At 46.6% G+C, this 18,888-nt stretch overlaps 1 protein-coding gene across 2 annotated transcripts in view; it reads right to left on the bottom strand.

Annotated features, from left to right (window-relative positions):
• The window catches only part of LOC144692671 (eIF-2-alpha kinase GCN2-like), a 71,775-nt gene that overhangs the window by 43,028 nt on the left and 9,859 nt on the right, over positions 1–18,888 (bottom strand). For both annotated transcript variants that reach the window (XM_078561764.1, XM_078561765.1), the window contains exons 5-9: positions 17,563–17,622; positions 17,164–17,289; positions 11,521–11,622; positions 2,105–2,171; positions 792–880 (exon numbers count right to left, since the gene is read on the bottom strand). In XM_078561764.1, coding sequence (XP_078417890.1) covers positions 792–880; positions 2,105–2,171; positions 11,521–11,622; positions 17,164–17,289; positions 17,563–17,622 — 444 coding nt within the window. The remainder of the gene's footprint in view (positions 1–791; positions 881–2,104; positions 2,172–11,520; positions 11,623–17,163; positions 17,290–17,562; positions 17,623–18,888) is intronic.

Raw genomic sequence — 18,888 nt, 5'->3', positions numbered from 1 at the left:
CGGGTAGGAGATTTTAAAATAAAAGTCATGCATTGGCGGGATATGTGGATTCAGGATCAGTTCATGTTTTCCACAAAGTTTTAATTGCAGAAAGTGTTTTAAAGTTGTGTGTTTGATTGTCAGCAGTTCACATCGAGGCTACCCGCACATCAAAGGCTAAGGCTATCTTCTGGGTCAAATGGCCAAGGCCGACATGGTACTCACCCTTCCAGAGCGTGACAAATCATTGAGTCTCTTGCAGCACTGGGTGCCAGTGCGCCACACATCATGATGGGCGCTGACAGCGTCACCAACCTCCTCCCACGCCTGGCTGGTGACATGGGGGGGCCCTCATCCTCCCATCATCCAGATACAATACATCCCGAGGGCTGGAAATCTCTTGCAGGAGGACAGCAAGGCAGGCATCGGAGAATCGGGGGGCACAGTGGCACCCCCGCTGGCCTCTCCTGCAGCCTGCCCCCCTCCTCCTGCTCATGCTGCTGTGGAACCACAGCTGCCTCCCTCTCTCCCCAAGTGGCCCTGGTGCACTGCCTCAAGTAGGCTGCCTGGCCACTCTTTATACAGAATACCGGTTCCCCATTGGAACCAACAGTCTGAGCACGCCCGCCTCCGCGACTATATTCCCGTTCTCCACGGGAGTCGCTAACCCGCTGGCCGGGCCCTATTTGGCCGGTTTCGGTGGCGGCAATCGGTAGCCCGCCCGTCAAAGGCAAAATTCTGGCCTGTGACCTTTGCAACAGAACACATCAATGAAACAATGTAGATGGAGCATACAGTTAAAAAGTACATACCGAGTCATACATGGTCTTGCGATGGCTTGTCCTAACTTCTGGAGCCAGGTATCCATATGTTCCAATGTTTGCTGTGAGTTTCTCATTGTCTAATAAAGAAAGCAACATCATTAAGGATTGCAATTAAGTAGAGCTTGGTTCTGGGAAAAACATACAAGTGATACATATTTGGACTGTGTGGTATCTAAAATATCTTTTAAATAGAAATAAATTGAATGTGATCAATGAAACATGCTGTGTATAGCTTTTTAATCCTGTTATGATGCTGCAGATGATGTGTGCCAGGTGGGCCAAATCCACAAGGAAGCCTTGATCACACTATCACAACGGTTTTGCAATTTGTATTTATTTCAAGATGTGTGCACTGAATTCAGAAGTAATAAGTCCACCAAGATTTTAAAAGATTTTTTAAAAAATCAATTAAAATGTTTATTAACAAAATAAAAGATGTCAAGCACATACATAAGACTACAAATTTCTACTATAATAACTCCTAAAATTCCTAATTAACCAGACTCCCAGTTACACCCCCTTTAAGGCAACAGTCCAGAAATAGATTTTAGATTTTAAACAGATCCAGCAAATTAACACAATACCCTGGGCAGTGGAATTCCAAATAGCTTTTCTCTAGCTTCAGTTTCGGTAGACAGCAGACTTATGCGCAAATACTGGAAGTTTCATTAAGGCTATTTCATACACTTCTGTTAGATCTCACAGGCGCCTCCCCTGACCCATGGCCTCATTCTCCTTTACATATGTTTCTCCCTTCATCTTTCTAAAATACAAATTCCCTTCACACCTTACATGCTAAGCCAGCATCCATGTTTACTCATTAGCATGTCAAGCACCTAGCTTCTTTTAATGAGTTAAAGCTTGTGGCCTACTTGACACCAAATGTAATTAAATCACACACAGACTAGACCCAACTATACTTACCCCCAAAAACCTACTTCACAATAAACCAGAAAGATATTGTGAAAATTATTATACTTTTAGGACAATCCAAGTGAACCAACCTTTATATTGTATGTGAAAAATACAAAATAGTTCAGTAAATATTATTTTTCTCTTAAATATAGCTTGGTGTACTACTTGCACAAAAGCTAACATACAAGTCAAAACAAAATGTGACTATTTTATACAGCATCAGTAGTCTTTTCCCTTTTTTTGCAGACAAGTACTAACTGATTTTCATTTCTAAATGTAAGACTGTGTCCATGACTATATGTTTCCAGGACTTTTTTTTTGCACACAATCCCTGGGAGCTACTTATTTTGGCAAACAAATGGACAACAAAACAATTGAAACATCACCTGCACTCAACTCCACTTGTACATCCTTTTTGTTCTTAGAGGTGAAAGTTTTGTGTTCTGCGCATCCCTGAAATGTGGAACACAATGCATCCTAATCAACAATTATGACCAGGCAGGAACAAAATAGCACAGAAATAAGCAAGCTTTTCTTTCAATGAACTTCACTTATGTTCTCCAGATCTCTGCTTCAGCACAGATTGAACAGTTCAGTGATAAATGTGTTCTTGACTAAACTGCAGATTGTGTACGTTGTACTATTTAGTAGATGGACTCTTATATAAATGACTCAACATGACTACAGACTGTGGGGTGTGATACCTCAATAATACCACAGCACCCAGTGTAACACTGACCATATTCTTAACAAGGATAACTGTAGGCAGTTTTATTGATATTGCTTAAATACATCATTGTTTAATGACTGAGTAGTTTGTTTTATGTATTTGTTCACAGGATGGATACATGGTTGGCTAGGCAAGCATTTGTTGCCCATCATTAATTGCCCTTGAGAAGGTGATGGTGAGCCGCCTTCTTGAACTGCTGCAGTCCATGTGGTGTAGTATACCCACAGTGCTGTTAGGGAGGGAGTTCAAGGATTTTGACCCAGCCACAGTGAAGGAACAGCGATATATTTCCAAGTCAAGATGGTGAGTGACTTGGAGAGGAATTTGCAGGTGGTGGTGTTCCCATGTATCTGCTGCCCTTGTCCTTCTAGATGGTGGAAGTCACGGGTTTGGAAGGTGCTGCCTAAGGAGCCTTGGTGAGTTGCTGTAGTGCATCTTGTAGATGGTACACACTGCTGCTACTGTGCATCGGGGGTGAAGGGAGTGGAATGTTTGTGGATGTGGTGCCAATCCAACGGGCTGCTTTGTCCTGGACGGTGTCAAGCTTCTTGAGTGTTGTGGGAACTGCACTCATCCAGGCAAGTGGGGAGTATTCCATCACACTCCTGACTTGTGCCTTATAGATGGAGGGCAGGCTTTGGGAGTCAGGAAGTGAGATACTTGTGGTAGAATTCCCAGCCTCTGACTTGCTTTTGCAGCCACAGTAATTATATGACAAGTCCAGTATTAGTTTCTGGATCAATGGTAACCCCCAGAATGTTGATAACGGTAATGTCATTGAATGTCAAAGGGAGATGGTTAAAATCTCTCTTGTTGGAGATGGTCACTGCCTGGCACTTGTGTGGCGCGAATGTTACTTGCCATTTGTGAGCAGGAACCTGAATGTTGTCCAGGTCTTGCAGCATTTGGACATCGGCTGCTTCAGTATCTGAGGAGTCATGAATGGTGCTGAACATTGTGCAATCATCGGTGAACATCCCCAGTTCTGACCTTATGATGGAAGGAAGGTTGTTGATGAAGCAGCTGAAAATGGTTGGGGCAGGACACTACCCTGAGGAACTCCTGCAGTGGTGTCCTGCGACTGAGATGACTGACCTCCAATAGCCACAACCATTTTCCTTTGTGCTCGGTATGACTCCAACCAGTGGAGAGTTTTCCCCCGATTCCCGTTGACTCCAGTTTTGCTCGGGCTCCTTGATGCCACACTTGGTCAAAAGCTGCCTTAATGTCAACAGTGGTCACTCTCATCTCACCTCTTGAGTTCAGCTCTTTCGTCCATGTTTGAACAAAGGCTGTAAGGAGGTCAGGATCTGAGTGGCGCTAGCAGAGCTCAAACTGAGCGTCAGTCAGCAGGTATAAAAACAGAAAATGCCAGTAAAACTCAGCAGGCCTAGCAGCATCTGTGGAGAAACAGAGTTAAAGTTTTGAGTATGTATGACTCTTCTTCTTCAGTGAGCATGTTATTGCTGAGGAAGTACAGTTTAATAGTACTGTCAATGAGACCTACCATCACTTTGCTGATGATCGAAAGTAGGCTGATGGGGCAGTAATAGGCCGGGTTGGATTTGTTCTACTTTTTTTGGGGAATTGAAGTCAGTGTTGTAGCTGTACTGGAACAGCTTGGCTAAGGGCGCAGTTAGTTCTGGAGCACAAGTCTTCAATACTATTACTGGAATGTTGTCAGGGCCCATAGCCTTTGCAGTATCCAGTGCCTTCAGCTGTTTCTTGATATTTTATGGAGTGAATTGAATTGGCTGAAGACTGGCATCTGTGATGCTGGGTCCTCCAGAGGAGGCCGAGATGGCTCATCCACTCGACACTTCTGGCTAAAGATTGTTGCAAATGCTTCAGCTTTTGCACTGATGTGCTGGGTTCCCCCCCATCATTGAGGATGGGGATATTTGTGGAGCCTCATCCTCCGGTGAGTTGTTTAATTGTCCACTACCATTCACGGCTGTTTGTGGCAAGAGTGCAGAGCTTAGATCACTTAATTTTGTCTATCGCATACTGCTCCCGCTGTTTGGCACACAGGAGTGTCGTAGCTTCACCAGGTTAACACTTCATTTTTCGGTATGCCTTGTGCCACTCTTGGCATGGCCTCCTGCACTCTTCACTGAACCAGGGTTGATTCCCCGGCTTGATGGTAATGATAGAGTGGAGATATGCTGGGCCATGAGGTTATAGGTTGTGGTTTAATACAATTCCACTGCTGCTGATGGCCCACAGCGCCTCATGGAGGCCCAGTTTTGAGTTGCTAGATCTGTTTGAAATCTGTCCCATTTAGCACGGTGGTCGTGCCACACAACATGATGGAGGATATCCTGAATGTTAAGACAAGACTTCGTCTCTAGAAAGACTATGTGGTGGTCACTCCTACCGATACTGTCTTGGACAGATGCATCAGTGACAGGTAAATTGGTTAGGACAAGATCAAGTATGTTTTTCCCTCTTGTTGGTTCCCTCATCAACTGTCACAGGCCAGTCTAGCAGCTCTGTCCTTTAGGCCTCAGCCAGCTCAATCCACAGTGGTGCTACCATCACTCTCGGTGATGGACATTGAATCCCCCACCCAGAGCACATTCTGCACCCTTGCCATCCTCAATGCTTCCTCCAAGTGGTGTTCAACATGCAGGAGCACTGATTCATCAGCTGAGGAGGTCAGAGTGTGGGGGCTGGAGCTGGTACATAGTAATCAGCAGGAGGTTTCCTTGCCCATGTTTCATTTGATGCCATGAGACCTCAGTGGTCTGGAGTCAATGTCACGGAACCCCAGGACAACTCCCTCCCAACTGTACACCACTGTGCCGCCACCTCTGCTGGGTCTGTCCTGCCGGTGGGACAGGACATACCCAGGGATGGTGATGATGGTTTCTGGGACTAGTCTGTGAGACAACGCTCCCAATTTTGACACAAGCCCCCAGATCTAAGTAAGGAGGAGTTTGCAGGGTCGACAGGGCTGGGTTTGCCATTGTCGTTTCCAAGCTGAGTTCAGGTGATCCGTCAGGGTGGTCATTCCTTTTACACTTTGTAGCAGTTTGATACAACTGAGTGGCTTGCTGGGCCAATTCAGAGGGTACTAAAGAGTCAACCACACTGCTGTGGCTCTGGAGTCATGTATAGGTCAGACCAGGTAAGGAAGGCAGATTTCTGAGTGCTCCTGAAATCCCAGTCACTCAAGCAGCTGAAAGCTTAACCAGTTCTTTTCAATCAGTGAAAACTGAGTTACAAGAAAAAAGATAACTCAATTCTGTGAAATTTGAGTTCCTAAATGCAACAATAAAGCTACTCCAACCGATGGACAGAATTTTCTGTGCCCGCTGGCATCAGACCTGTTTGGCAAGAAGGCCAAAATTTGGTTTGACAATGTCGTGAATCCAGATTGCAATCATCCACTCTGCCCGTCAATGGCGGGCCACCTTTCCTGCCATCAGATGTTGGGAGCCTCATTGTCATCCATCTGCATATCATTAACCCAGCCTGCCGGAATCATCCACCCACCGACGGGTCATCCGAGCGGACATGTTTCACAGCAGCATATATAAGGCGCGCACTTAGCGGACTACACTTTGAGGGGAACAGTAGCGTTGTGCAGCAATCGCAAAGGTCGCCTGATGGACTTTAAGTTTGAGGCGCCACGCATTCAGGCAAGGGCTCGGGGAGGGCGGTGGCAAGGGCTACACTGCATTCAGGCAAGTTGGGTGAGGCAAGGGCTGTACTCCATTTGAGGCGGGTTGGGGGGGTCGAGAGCTGTACTGCGTTTGGGATGAGTTGGGTGGGGGGGAAAGAGGGGTGCCCTGTGGTTGATGGTAGTGCACAAGCACACACATGGAGGGGGGAGTGTGTGGAGACAAGCGGCCATGCATTAGGGAAACCTTGTATAAAGTGACCATTCCTCTGCAGCTGAGACAGTTCAGGTGCAGTCACATTGACATGTGTGGAGTCAGGCCTCCAGCTTAATTTTTTAAAATTCATTTACAGGATGCGGGCTTCACTGGCTGGGCCAGTATTTATCTGCCCTCTCAAGCAATGCAGAGACATGAAATTACCACCAAGTGCTCCAAAGCTTTTCACCCCTCAGGCACAAACTGCAAATGAGCGTTTTAACGCAGTGCATAAAAGTTGGATGACTGGGCACGTTGTACAATCTCCTCGCTAAAACTGGCCATGGAGCGGTCACTGGTGGAGGCATCACAGCCCCTTGCAATGTCAGCATCCCGGTTTGGACCCACCTCCCCCATGGTTCAAGCTAACAGTGCAGCCTTGCAGTGCGGGTTAGGAGAATGACTGTGCCTGAGCTGAGAGCACAGTGTACTGTCCATGGGCACTGCTGCTGCCAATCGGTCAGGTGGATTGGGGCAGAGGTGGTTGGGGTATCGGGCAGACATGCAGCGCACTAAACTCTGGCCCTCCAAGTGGTGGCCAGCACTCCCCAGGATGCGTTAAGGGGCCTTCAGACTTAACCAAAAGAGGTTTTTAGCACAACCAAGCTAACCCACGTGTCTCTCTCTTTCATCCTGCAGGAGGAGTACATCAGGAGCATGGAGCCTGTGAACTAGCTGTATGCCTCATGGCTACAGAGAGGGGAGACGAAGGAGAAGAGAGTAACAGAGGCACTTGCTGGGCAGAGGGAGGAGCAGTAGCCTCAGGGAAAAGGGGCGACTGGGGCTCCCGCACACGCTGCCCAAGAGCCACAGCGAGCCATCGTTGGTCGGCACCTAGCTAAATCCAGGGTCTATAGACGCCGCCTTTCATTCCTGCAGATGATCAGCAACTGATGTCGCTGACGACTGCACATTTCTAGGGAACTGGTCAGTCACATCTGCCAGCTACCGCAGGATTTGGCGCCACGGGGACATGGAGGGCACCCACCTGCCAGGGGCCGTGAAAGTGACTACGGTGCTCAATTTATACAGCAGTGGCTCCTTTCAGGACTCCACAGGTGACCTCTGTGAGATATCACAAGCCTCCACCCACAAATCCATCCATGAGATCACGGATGCCACCTTTGCGAGGGCACACAACTTTGTGCATTTCGCCTGGGACCAGGAAAGCGAGGATTCAAAAGCGTTGAGATTTGCCCAGGTCTCAGGTTTCCCACATGTGCAGGGTACCATTGACTGCACTCAGGTGGTGCTCAGATCTCCTTGGCAATAAGCAGTCAACTATGTCAACCCCAAGGGCTTCCACTCGTTGAATGTTCAGTTGATAGTGACCACCACAAGCGCATCCTTCAGGTCTGTGTACAGTTCCCAGGGAGCATCCATGACTCCTATATTCTCAGTTGGTCTCAGATCCCTTATGTCTTCCAGGATCTACAGAGTCTACAGGTATGACTGCTCGGGGACAAGGGCTACCTGTAGAGGACGTGGCTGATGACACCCATGTGGCAGCCTCAGACTGCAGCAGAGTGAAGGTATAACAATGCTCATGCTGCAACTCACAACTTGGTGGAGCAGACCATCGGGATGCTGAGGATGAGGTTCCAGTGTCTGGTGCTGCAATACAGTCCACAGAGGGTGTCACGCATCGTCATCGCCTGCTGCACCCTTTACAACCTGGCACTGCCACAGGGAGAGGAGCTGGCTGAGGAGGATGAAAGAGCTGGACATCTCCTTCGATAAGGAGGACGTCGACAGGGATGAGGGTGACAAGCTCCTCGAAGGTGACAATGATGGCGATGAGGCCCTCGCACTGGCCAGACGAGGCAGGCATGCTCAGGAGGCCCTCACAGCTGATGGGGATGAGTTCCTCGCACTGGCCAGACGAGGTAGGCGCGCTCAGGAGGCCCTCACAGCTGCGAGATTCGTGGAGGATGATGACAACAGTCAGTGAGGTGACACCATCGATCCTCACATTGCATGTGTGAAAATTTGACTCCAGTCTGGCTGATGGCAGCGCACATTCCCTCTGTGAGAACGCTCCTGTCATGGAGAACCAGCAGAGGCCCTAATAGTCGCTCAATTCCAGGAGGATGATGACGACATACAGTGAGGACACTCCATAGATCTTCGCATAGCCTCTGTGAAAGTCTGACTCCTGTCTGGCCGAGGTCAGCTCGCTTGCGCTCTGTGATCAGGGTCATATTGTGGAGACGCAGCTGTGAAACTTTAAATGCACCTGATCTTTTGTGAGCCAACACCTGACTCCTTCAGGAGCACAGCGTCACTGGTTGCGGATGCTGATGAAATAAGGGCCAGCCCCACCTTAAAAGTGCTGGGAGCACACAGAGAGAATGATGGACTCTGTGTCCACACCCCGGGACTATCCAATCAGGTGACTCTGGATTGTCCCGCCTATCCAAATCCCCTCTTCCTGTGACCCCTACAGCTCCAGCTCCACAGGCCCAGGAGGGTGTCACTGTCACACAGCAGGACCCCGAAAGCAGACTGGGGCCCTCCAGGTCTCAGCCCTCTAGAGGACGCCCGTCAAGGTCATCACAGACAGGGCGTAGCAGTCAGCAGGCTGCCTCCACCTCCACCTCTGCCCAGGACATTCTGGCAGCAATGACCAGCAACATTGAGGTACAGGCATCACTAATATGCCCAGGGAGTGTGAGGCTGGACCATCACTGTGGTCTGAAGGCTGCACAGGGAAGAGGCCCTGGACTGAGACACCTGCCTTTATCTTGTGCAGAAAGGTTTCACATCTGAGTGACAAGAACACTGCTCATCAGAACAAGGAGCCATAGGCAGGGAGACATACTTGGGAGTTTATTTATAATAGTGAACATTACGTACAAATGATTAACACCCATGCCCAGACAGTACAACTACATCTTCTTAATATTTCTAACCCTGCCGCTATGTCTTGGTTCTCCCCAGACATCCACAGCAGAGGTGGAGGCAGACTGCTGACTGCTACGCCCTGTCTGTGATGACCTTGACGGGCGTCCTCTGGAGGGCCGAGACCTGGAGGGCCCCGGCCTGCTCTCGGGATCCTGCTGTGTGGCAGTGACACCCTCCTCAGCCTGTGGAGCTGGAGCTGTGGAGGTCACAGGAAGAGGGGATTTGGATGGGCCGGACACTCCCAGAGTCACCTGGGTAGATGCCCCCGGGGTGTGCACCTGCTGATCCTCCTCCCTATGGGTGCCCGAGGGCCCCTCGCTGACTCCTTGAGGAGAAGGGGTGGCTGGAGTCAGATCGAGCTGCCCTGCACCCCTCTTGCATACACACAGTTGGAGGCCAACTATGGCATCAGTGATGGAGTTCAGCCTGTGCAGTGCAGTGCAGGACTGATGTCCTGGACCAAGGTCTCCATGGCGACTGCCATCCTACCAGTTGACCTCGGTGTGTTGCAATGTCGGCGCTATCACTTCAGCCTGAAGGTAGACGGACTCCTCCATCTGCCTTGCAATCTGAGGAGTGCAGCGGACATCCCTTCCTGATGTTCCTGAGCTTGCCTTTGTAGCTCCAGCAACTGTGACATGACCAAGTCCAGAGGCTCATCATCTGACTCGGACTCAGCAATGCTCTGGTTTCCAGCAGTCCTCCGAGTGCCGGGGACCTGGGAAATCCCTGCCTCCGCCTGCAGTGGATCAGATAGTGCGATGTGCTCACCAGATTGTGATCCCGAGGCTACTCTAAAGCTAGGTCCCACCGAGGTGTGTGTCTCTGCGCTGGTGGAGGGTGTGGGTGAGCACTGTGATAGGACTTCAATGAAGGTGCCTTCAGGTTCCTCTTCAGAGGTTTCTTCAGGTTTGTTTGGAGGCCCTGGGTCATGAACTCTGTCAGCTGTTTCCCAGATGTGCCTGTGAAAGCAAGGGGAGATAATGAGTGCATGGCAGTGGCCTGTGAAACAGGACACATCACTCACAGCATGGTTGTCTGATGGATGTTGCACTGCTGGATCCTCACTTGGTAGAGCAGCACCAACCTCACCGTCAGCACAGGACCAACCCCGGTCATCGCCGGCCAGCTGGACTGCTATGTTTAGAAAGTCCGTGAGGGCCTTGATTTCAGGCATTCCTCCACCGGTCTACGAACTCTCCCTCCTGTTGTGTGCCAGCTTGTCCTGCTTGAATAGAGATGGAGAGAGTATTAACAGGACGCTGCCAGGCCAGATGATAAGTTTGCCTGGCCCGTGTGGATGTTGAGTGGTCCCATTGACGGGATGTGGACAATGACAATGTGTGTGAAAGAGTGAATAGTGATGTCCTTTGCACTGGCAGTGAGTGAGGGTCCTGTGGGTGTGTGATGGGTTTGTGAGTGTGTGAGTTGAGAGTGATGAAAAGAGTAACTTACCCTGGCAGAACGGAGGAGATCATTCATCCTTTTTTGGCACTGGGTGGCTGTCTTTTTTTGCAGGGCATTGGCACTGACCACCACTGCCACCACCTCCCATGCTGGATTAGTGATGTTGCTGCCCCTCCCGCAGCCAGAGTGTGAGTAGAGAACATCACGGTGAGCCTCCACAGCGTCCAAAAGGCGCTCGAGGGATGCGTCATTAAAGCGGGGGAGGGGCTGCAGTCTTCTTGCCTTTCGGGGCCATGTCTTCTTTGCAGCAATCCTGGGCTTGAAGCACTGAGAGGTGTATGTGCGGCTGCACTTTAAATATAGCGCCTGGGGTGATGAGGCTGTGAGGTGGCAGGTGAACATGAGCCCCCCTGCAATCAAAGTGGCGTATTTCCCGGGAATGCATGATTAATGAGGCTGGATTGGGACGATGCGGCGTGAGAAGTCACCATTGCCGCTGGCGGGTAAAACCTCCTTTCTCCCACCCGTCACCGCACTTTGTGAGGGTCAATTCCGCCCAATGTGTTTCACAGCCACCTTTCCAACAGCTTGCAGAGGTAATGCCAAACACTGTACAGATGAGTGCTTGTTGGTTTTATACAGTTTGTCTTGTATCACTGTAACAGCATCGCACTGATACAAGACCTGCAGTAAAATGGGAGCATCAGTGAACTATGGTTCAATAAAGGTGCTTATAGCTCAAAGGCTGCACTCTTAACTACAACAGCAAAATGTACTCTAAAGGTTCCACAATTTCTAAAAAGAACACAACAGAAAGTCAAGTCAAATGAGTGGCAAAGGTAAATCCTTTTAAATATATAGAAACGCCAAAACACATTACCTGAGATGTACAGAATCTGGACAAACCAAAATCTCCAATTTTCACACTTCCATCTTGGTCAATAAAGATGTTTCCCGGCTTCAGGTCGCGATGTATAACATCCTTTTGAAATAAGAAAATACCTGTTATGTTCCATCACCAGAATACTACTGAAGGCACTGTTTACTCTACCAACACAAGCTCTCTCGATCAGAACTCCAAAAGAATTTTGAAATGAAGACTGTTATTTTGATTTATATTTGGAATGAACGGACGTGAACCTTGCAGAGCCTTAGGGCATCCCAAAATACTTCACCGATAACACAGCACTTTGGAAGTATAGTCACTGTTTTTATGTAGACAAATATGGCAGCCATTTTGCACACAGCAAGATCCCACTATAGCATTGAGGTAAATGACTAGATATATGACCGGTGGCTGGTTGAGGAATGAATGATAAGACACCTCATTGGTAGAATTCCCTTGCTGTAATCATAACTGCACTGAAGTGTCAGCCTAAATTAGGTCAGTCTCTGGAGTGAGGCTCCAACTCATGACCTTTGATCTCAGCGGCAAGAGTGTCAGCACAGAGCCAAAGCAAACACTCAAACTGGCTATATTGGAATTGATACTTCACAGTGTAGTGCAGCAGCATAGAGCACTCCATCACAGCAAGAATCCAATACAGTGCATAACAAGAATACAGGAGAGGAATATCATTCAACCCAGTTTTCCTCATCTTTCCAAAAAGACTCCTATAGGACTCCAATCACAGCATCCAATTATTTTGTTGATGGTTCCTGGGTTTTTGTTTCCAATTTCCTACATAGAAATCTGGCCTATGTGCTGATCACTTGGAGATGTGCCGAAATGTTCCTAAATTTGCTTCCTTAACTGTTATGAATCCATGGTCATGGAGCACCCACTCACCAGCCAGGAGGTCAGGGCAATCCAATCCAAGACCAGATTTTATGGTCCTTTTGCAATCTACTACCAGATTTTATGGTCCTCAGGCAATTAATTGCCTGCAGTCATGGCCTCCGCCCTTCTAAAGCAGGATGTCCCGTCTCCATTGGTCTGGATTGCCAGACCAATCAGAGGGCTGGCAGTTCTTCAGTGCCAGCAGCGCCACTGGGAGGAGAGGCCACAGCTGGGACTACAGCAGTTCCAGACCAGCCAAGATGGTGGATGCCTGGAGTGCAGCTAAGTTTTATTGGGGCTCACTGGGACCAATCAGGCAGGCGCTGGAGGTTGGGGGGCATGTTGTTTGCAAATGCAGGGATGGGTCTCCCAACGGAAGCGGCCCTTGTAGGCCACAGGGTGCCCAGCCAGGAGGGACCGCCACACCCAAGCCTGCAGGGAGCCACCAGACTTTCCCCAGGAGGTGAAGTGTTCATTGTAAAATATCAGCAGTGCTGGGAAAAGACCCAAAGGCCTCAGGTTTCCTTTTATTCATTCATGAGATGTGAGCATCGTTGGCTTGACCAGCATTTATTGCCCATTCCTAATTTCCCTTGAGAACATGGTGGTTAGCTGCTTTCTTGAACCGCTGCAGTCCATGTAGTGTAGGTACACCCACAGTGCTGTTAGGGAGGGAGTTCCAGGATTTTGACCCAGTGACAGTGAAGGAACGGTGATATATTTCCAAGTCAGGATGGTGAGTGACTGGAGGGGAACTTCCAGGTGGTGGTGTTCCCATCTACTTGCTGCCCTTGTCCTTCTAGATGGAGGTGGTCTTGGGTTTGGAAGATGCTGTCAAAGGAGCCTTGGTGAGTTCCGGCTGTGCATCTTGTAGATGGTACACACTGCTGTTACTGTGTGTCGGTGGTGGAGGGAGTGAATGTTTGTGGAAGGGGTGCCAATCAAGTGGGCTGCTTTGTCCTGGATGGTGTCAAGCTTCTTGAGTGTTGTAGGAGCTGCACTCATCCAGGCAAGTGCAGAGTATTCCATCACGCTCCTGACTTGTGCCTTGTAGATGGTGGACAGGCTTTGGGGAGTCTGGAGGTAAGTTACTCGCTGCAAAATTCCTAGCCTCTGACCTGCTCTTGTAGCCGAAAGTTGGGCAAGTGGGTAGGCCGTCTGCCACCTACCCCATCGCTTGTAAGTTGCCAGCAGCAGCAGGAAGGCTGCATGGCACCATCCCACCTGAGTTTACCTGACCCTGACCTCCCAGCCCACTTCTAGTTTGGCGGTGGGGGGGGGATCAGTGTGCTGGTGTGTAAAATTCCAGCCCATGTCTCTCTGTCCTACACGTTTTACTTTGAAGAGATCTTCTTGATCTACCTTCATCTTATGTTTTCTACCCAAAGTTGCATTATTCAAATGATATAATTCATAACTTTGAAGCATCAAATTCCTACTTTGATGTGTCATTCATTTCTCTTCCTTTAAATTACTGAATTTTGCTCTCAGAAACTTTGAAATCGACTGAAAACTTCTCAGGTCACTCCCACTTACCGAGAAACACCTACTCATCAATAACCTGCTCACCGGTGGCCACTCAGGTTGGCAGAAGCACTCCACTCCCAATCTCAGTACAGATTTGATCAAGGCATGGGGGCAAGAGTTAAATGCCAATGTCACTGACCTTGGCGTTAAAGCGGTGTTTGAGGATGGAATCAAGGAACCTGAGCAAAACTAAGGTCACTGGGTAGATTTATACCTTTCAAACAGGAAGATGGTTCTTGCTGTTGGAGGCTCATCGCCACACCCCAAATGTTGGCATTCCACATGGTGATGTTCTTGGTCCAACCAACCTCCTGTCAGAAGGCAGGACAGGAGCACTGGCTGATGATTTCAGTGTTCAGCTCCATTCACAACTTCCCCAATAATGGAGCAATCCATTCCGGCCCACAGCTGGGCCAGGGTAACATTCAAGGTGGGCTGACAAGTATAAGGTTACATTTGCATGACATAAATGGCAGGCAAGGGCCCACTCTTACAAGAAAAATCCCAACCATTTGCTTCAATGGCACTAGTATATATTACAAATGAAAATATGGGAATGATAGATTTGTATTAATTACTTTATATCAGTCTTCACAGTAGGGCAAGCGGATAATAGACATGACATTCCAGGAAATTAATAATGAATAAAGATTAGAACTCACTAAAGTTAAGGTAAGCAGAACTATACCAGAAAAAGTAAAGGCAATAAAGACTAACAAATCCCCAGGACATGATCATATCCACCTTAGAGTTTTTGAAGAAGGGTGAAAAGTACAAATACTTAAGTCATAATCTGTCAAGGTTCTCTTGATTCAGGAATTCTCCCTTTACATTAGAAAATCACAAATATAACTCCAATATTTAAGAAAGATGAGACACCCCAATCAGGAAACTATACTGCAGTTGGCTAAAATCTGTTGTCAGGAAGTTATTGGTACCTGGAATTAAGGACTGCTGTGAAACTATGCTTTATATCAAAAAAGATTTGAATTCACTGGCTGATGGACTGCAGCAGTTCAAGAAGGCAACTCACCGCCACCTCCTCAAGGGCAATTAGGGATGGGCAATAAATGCTGGCCTAACCAGCAACGTCCACATCGCTTGAATGAATAAAAAAGCCTGACTGCTTTTTTTTTTAAAAGACTAAAACCACATTCTAGTGACTTGGGCTCACAGTCAAATATGACTGCACATTTGCATCACTGTACCTTCTACCTTCCAAAGCTATTGAGGTGGAGACAAGCTATCTGCAAAGCCACACCTGGAACAATTGCCTTGAAAGAGATGAATGGGGGCCATCACCTATTCCCTTAGCAAAGCATCCAGACAATCACCTGGATACTCAACTGGGTGGAGACAAAGCATTAAACATAATCAGTTGGACAATGGGATCCTGGCTGAGAGAGGAATTCCCAGCCATGATTTAATCAAGGTAACAGGAATAAACTAGCCACAACCATGTTTGGGTCACTGGGCAGTTGGAGATAGAATGTCATGTGACAAGCCAACCCTTTGTATGTTTAAACACCTGCTTTCTCTGTAGAACAGGACAAGCAACTGAGACGCTGAAGGAACATGAATTGGTTCCTCGCCCCTCTCTCTCTCCATCCAACTTGCAAGTTGAACCCTGTCTGCTGATTTTGATTATCCAAGTGCTGCCGTCAGAGATCTCAAAAAGAACTCAACCCAATGCTATTGCCTCCAGAAGAACAGATAAATCGTCCATCTACAGCTTTAAATCGCCTTGCGCTGAAAGCTGTAAGACTACTAAGCAAAAGCAGCAGGACCAACGAGTTCAGACTGAAGCTAGCCGAATCACCAACCTTCAACAGCCATATATTCCTTTAATTTTATTGGACTATAATTACTTAATCTATCCTCCCCACTCTGTAATCTATTTGTGCGTGTGTGAACTTCGAGTGTGTGTGCATGTGAAGGTTGAAGCGTTTTTTTAAATTATTTTTACTTAGACCGGGTTAAGTATAATAAAAACTATCCTATTTTCTTTCTGAAGACTCAAGAAAACCTGTCTGATTGAGCCTTTTATGATCACAGCATATAAACAGTTAAACCCTCACAGAATTGGCAAAATATCCTAAAAAAAAAGCCTTTTGCGGTCTATCGAGGAGAGCGAAAAGAGGGGAGTCATTCATTTCCTCCTTGCTTAATTGCAACAAGGAGAGTGTAAGAGCACTTAGAGAAAGGTCAACTGATTAGTGAGAACCAATATGGATTTGTAAAGGTTATGTCTACCAAACCTAATTGAATGTTTTAAGCAAGTAACTTAAGTAACAGGCAGGGGAATGTCTATGGTTGTAGTTTATATGGACTTCCAGAAGGCATTCGATAAAGTTCCACATAAGAGACTGTTAGCTAAAATTAAAGTTCATGCAATGGAAGGAAATTATTGACCTGGTTAGGAAACTGGCTAGGTAATAGAAAACAGAGAGTCAGGATAATGGGTACTGAGATTGGAAGGGGATGACTAATGGTTTACCACAAGATCTGTGCTATATTTAATGCTTTGGATAAAACTATAGAGACCTATATACCCAAGTTTGCTGATGACACACAGATTGGTGGCAGAATACGTATTATATAAAATTACAATGTGACATAGATAAAGTACGCAGGCATAAACTTGGCAGCTGGATTTTAATGCAGCAAAGTGTGAGGCCATCAGTTTTCGGATAGATCCAAATGTTTTTTAAAATGGTGAAAGGCTAGGAACAGTGGATGGTCCAAAACAATCCATGTGGGCAGGTCAGTAAAATGCATTGATCAAAAAATCAAAAAGGCTAATGGAATATTAGCCTTTATATCTAGAAGGCTAGAATTTAAGATGAGGAAGTTTTGCTACAGCTATACCAAGCCCTGAGCACGCCACATCTGGAATACTGTGTGGAGCTGTAGATATGGCACCTTAACTTCAAAAAAAAGACTCCACTTCCTCTCCACCATTCACCATTATGTAGCACTGAATGGATTCTGCCAAAGATGCTCTGCAAGCATTTACTACAAGTGTGTGAGAAAGGGCTTAGGTTAACTCCTTTCTACTGCTCTTGAAAAAGACCTGCAGTTCACTTGGCATCTTTCTCTGTATGCCTGGAACATTGCCAAGGAATTGTCAACAGGAACCCACAGCTACCATTCCTTTCACAGCATTTTAAAATAAAATGTTAACGTGGTTTACAGTATAATATTGAGTCAACATACCTGACTGTGGATGTAACTCAAACCTTGAAGCATCTCCTTAATGATCTTCGAACAGCATTTGAAGTTGAAGCACGTGTGGCAGTGATTTTCTATCCACTTTTCGAGTGTCATCTTGCAAAAATCCATCTGAATCAGGCACCGATGAAAAATGTTCAGGAAAAAATCAAAATCATATTTTCATTTGAATGCATGGATGGGATACCTTTACAAATTCTGTTTATATACAAAATGCCAAAGTACAAATTACATGGCTGAAACTATAGAAGGAACAGGTATAGCAGAAAGTATTTAGACAACATTCAGCTATTGGCTGTCAAAGTCTTGCAAAATTTCTCCATAAAGCCTTGCGCATAGAAAGAAAATCAAGAGAAACACTAGGTTAATTTTGTTGCTCCTTACCTTAATAAAAAGAAACCTAAGCTTCTTTAAATGTTCTTCATCAGAGTGCTTTAGAGAGTTCTGGTAAAATAAGACAGAGCATCATTAACCAGGAAAGAAATCCCCGGAGCGTGTTTTTAAACAGTTCTGCATACAGTACAACAAGGAATTTCAGTCAGCCATTCCCACCCTCGCCAGGCAATTCAAAGGAGCCACTAAGAATTGCAGATAATGTTGTCCATTCAATTGGACTTTGCTTGATTGAAATCCTTCATTTTTTGTAGTAAAATTTCATCAAAACACCCCCCAAATCATTTTCCCAAACACATCTTGCAGGTTATACGAATGTCTGGTTTAAAAAAACTGGTGCAACTAGTTTGCAAACTAAAGCATATTGCACTGAATTGCACACTTAACCAGCTTTACTTCACTAGTCCAAATTTCCTACTTTTTAAGTAAATCAGTCAACTTAATTAAACATAGTGTTCATTTGTGTGACAGATCAATTTCCATTAATTTGCCTCATGTATAGCAGATCGTGCATCAAATTTGACTTTGACCAAACAGTTAAATCCACATCACATTGACCCCAGACATGAACTTGTCTTGTAATTCGCCAAGAAATGTAGCGACAGCTTTGATTCTAAAATCACAGCAATTCTTCTATTCAATTCACATTTCCTGTTTTATTTTCTATTGGCTAACTGCGCAGCTCGTAATGATCAATGAAGGATTAGCAACTTCAGACAGAGTTCTCACGCATTTCAACTGAGGTCAGTTAATCATGTTAACTCACTTAATGGTATACTACTCAACAACATCAATGTGGTGTGATTAACTTGCTACAGTATTCCCCATCCAATTTTGCTTCTTCATTCCAATGCCCCATTCTACATTTGCCTGCAGCCTTCTGGAACTTTAGCTCAGTTGGTATTCTTCATGTGTGAGTCTAAGTATCAAGTGCCAAAAAGCTAACTGATTGACAGAACAACTCCATCCATTTCTGGTTCTGTTATCATAAGAGATCCCTAAATCTACACTTTCTGGCAGAGATCTCTGCGCACGAGCAGAAGTTCTCACTCTCTGGTATTGGTATCGTTTTTCTACTTTGTCTATGATAGGCAGCAGCTAATCAAACACAAGACTGGGAAAGAAGCTAGAATTTAGAAAGATACAGCATAGGAGACCGTTTGGTCCATCAAGCCCATGCTGGCTTTTTAAAGAGCTAGCCAATTAGTTGTATTCCCCCGCTCATTCCCCATAGTTCTGCAAATGTTTCCCCTGCATGTATTAATCCAATTCCTTTTCCAAATCTACTTTGAATCTACTTTCTTCACCCTTTCAGGC

The sequence above is a fragment of the Cetorhinus maximus genome, chromosome 17, assembly GCF_964194155.1.
Source record: "Cetorhinus maximus chromosome 17, sCetMax3.hap1.1, whole genome shotgun sequence".
In the NCBI taxonomy this organism is placed as follows: domain Eukaryota; kingdom Metazoa; phylum Chordata; class Chondrichthyes; order Lamniformes; family Cetorhinidae; genus Cetorhinus; species Cetorhinus maximus.
The sequence above is the reverse complement of the archived record's forward strand: the minus strand, read 5'-3'. Positions and strand labels throughout refer to the sequence as shown.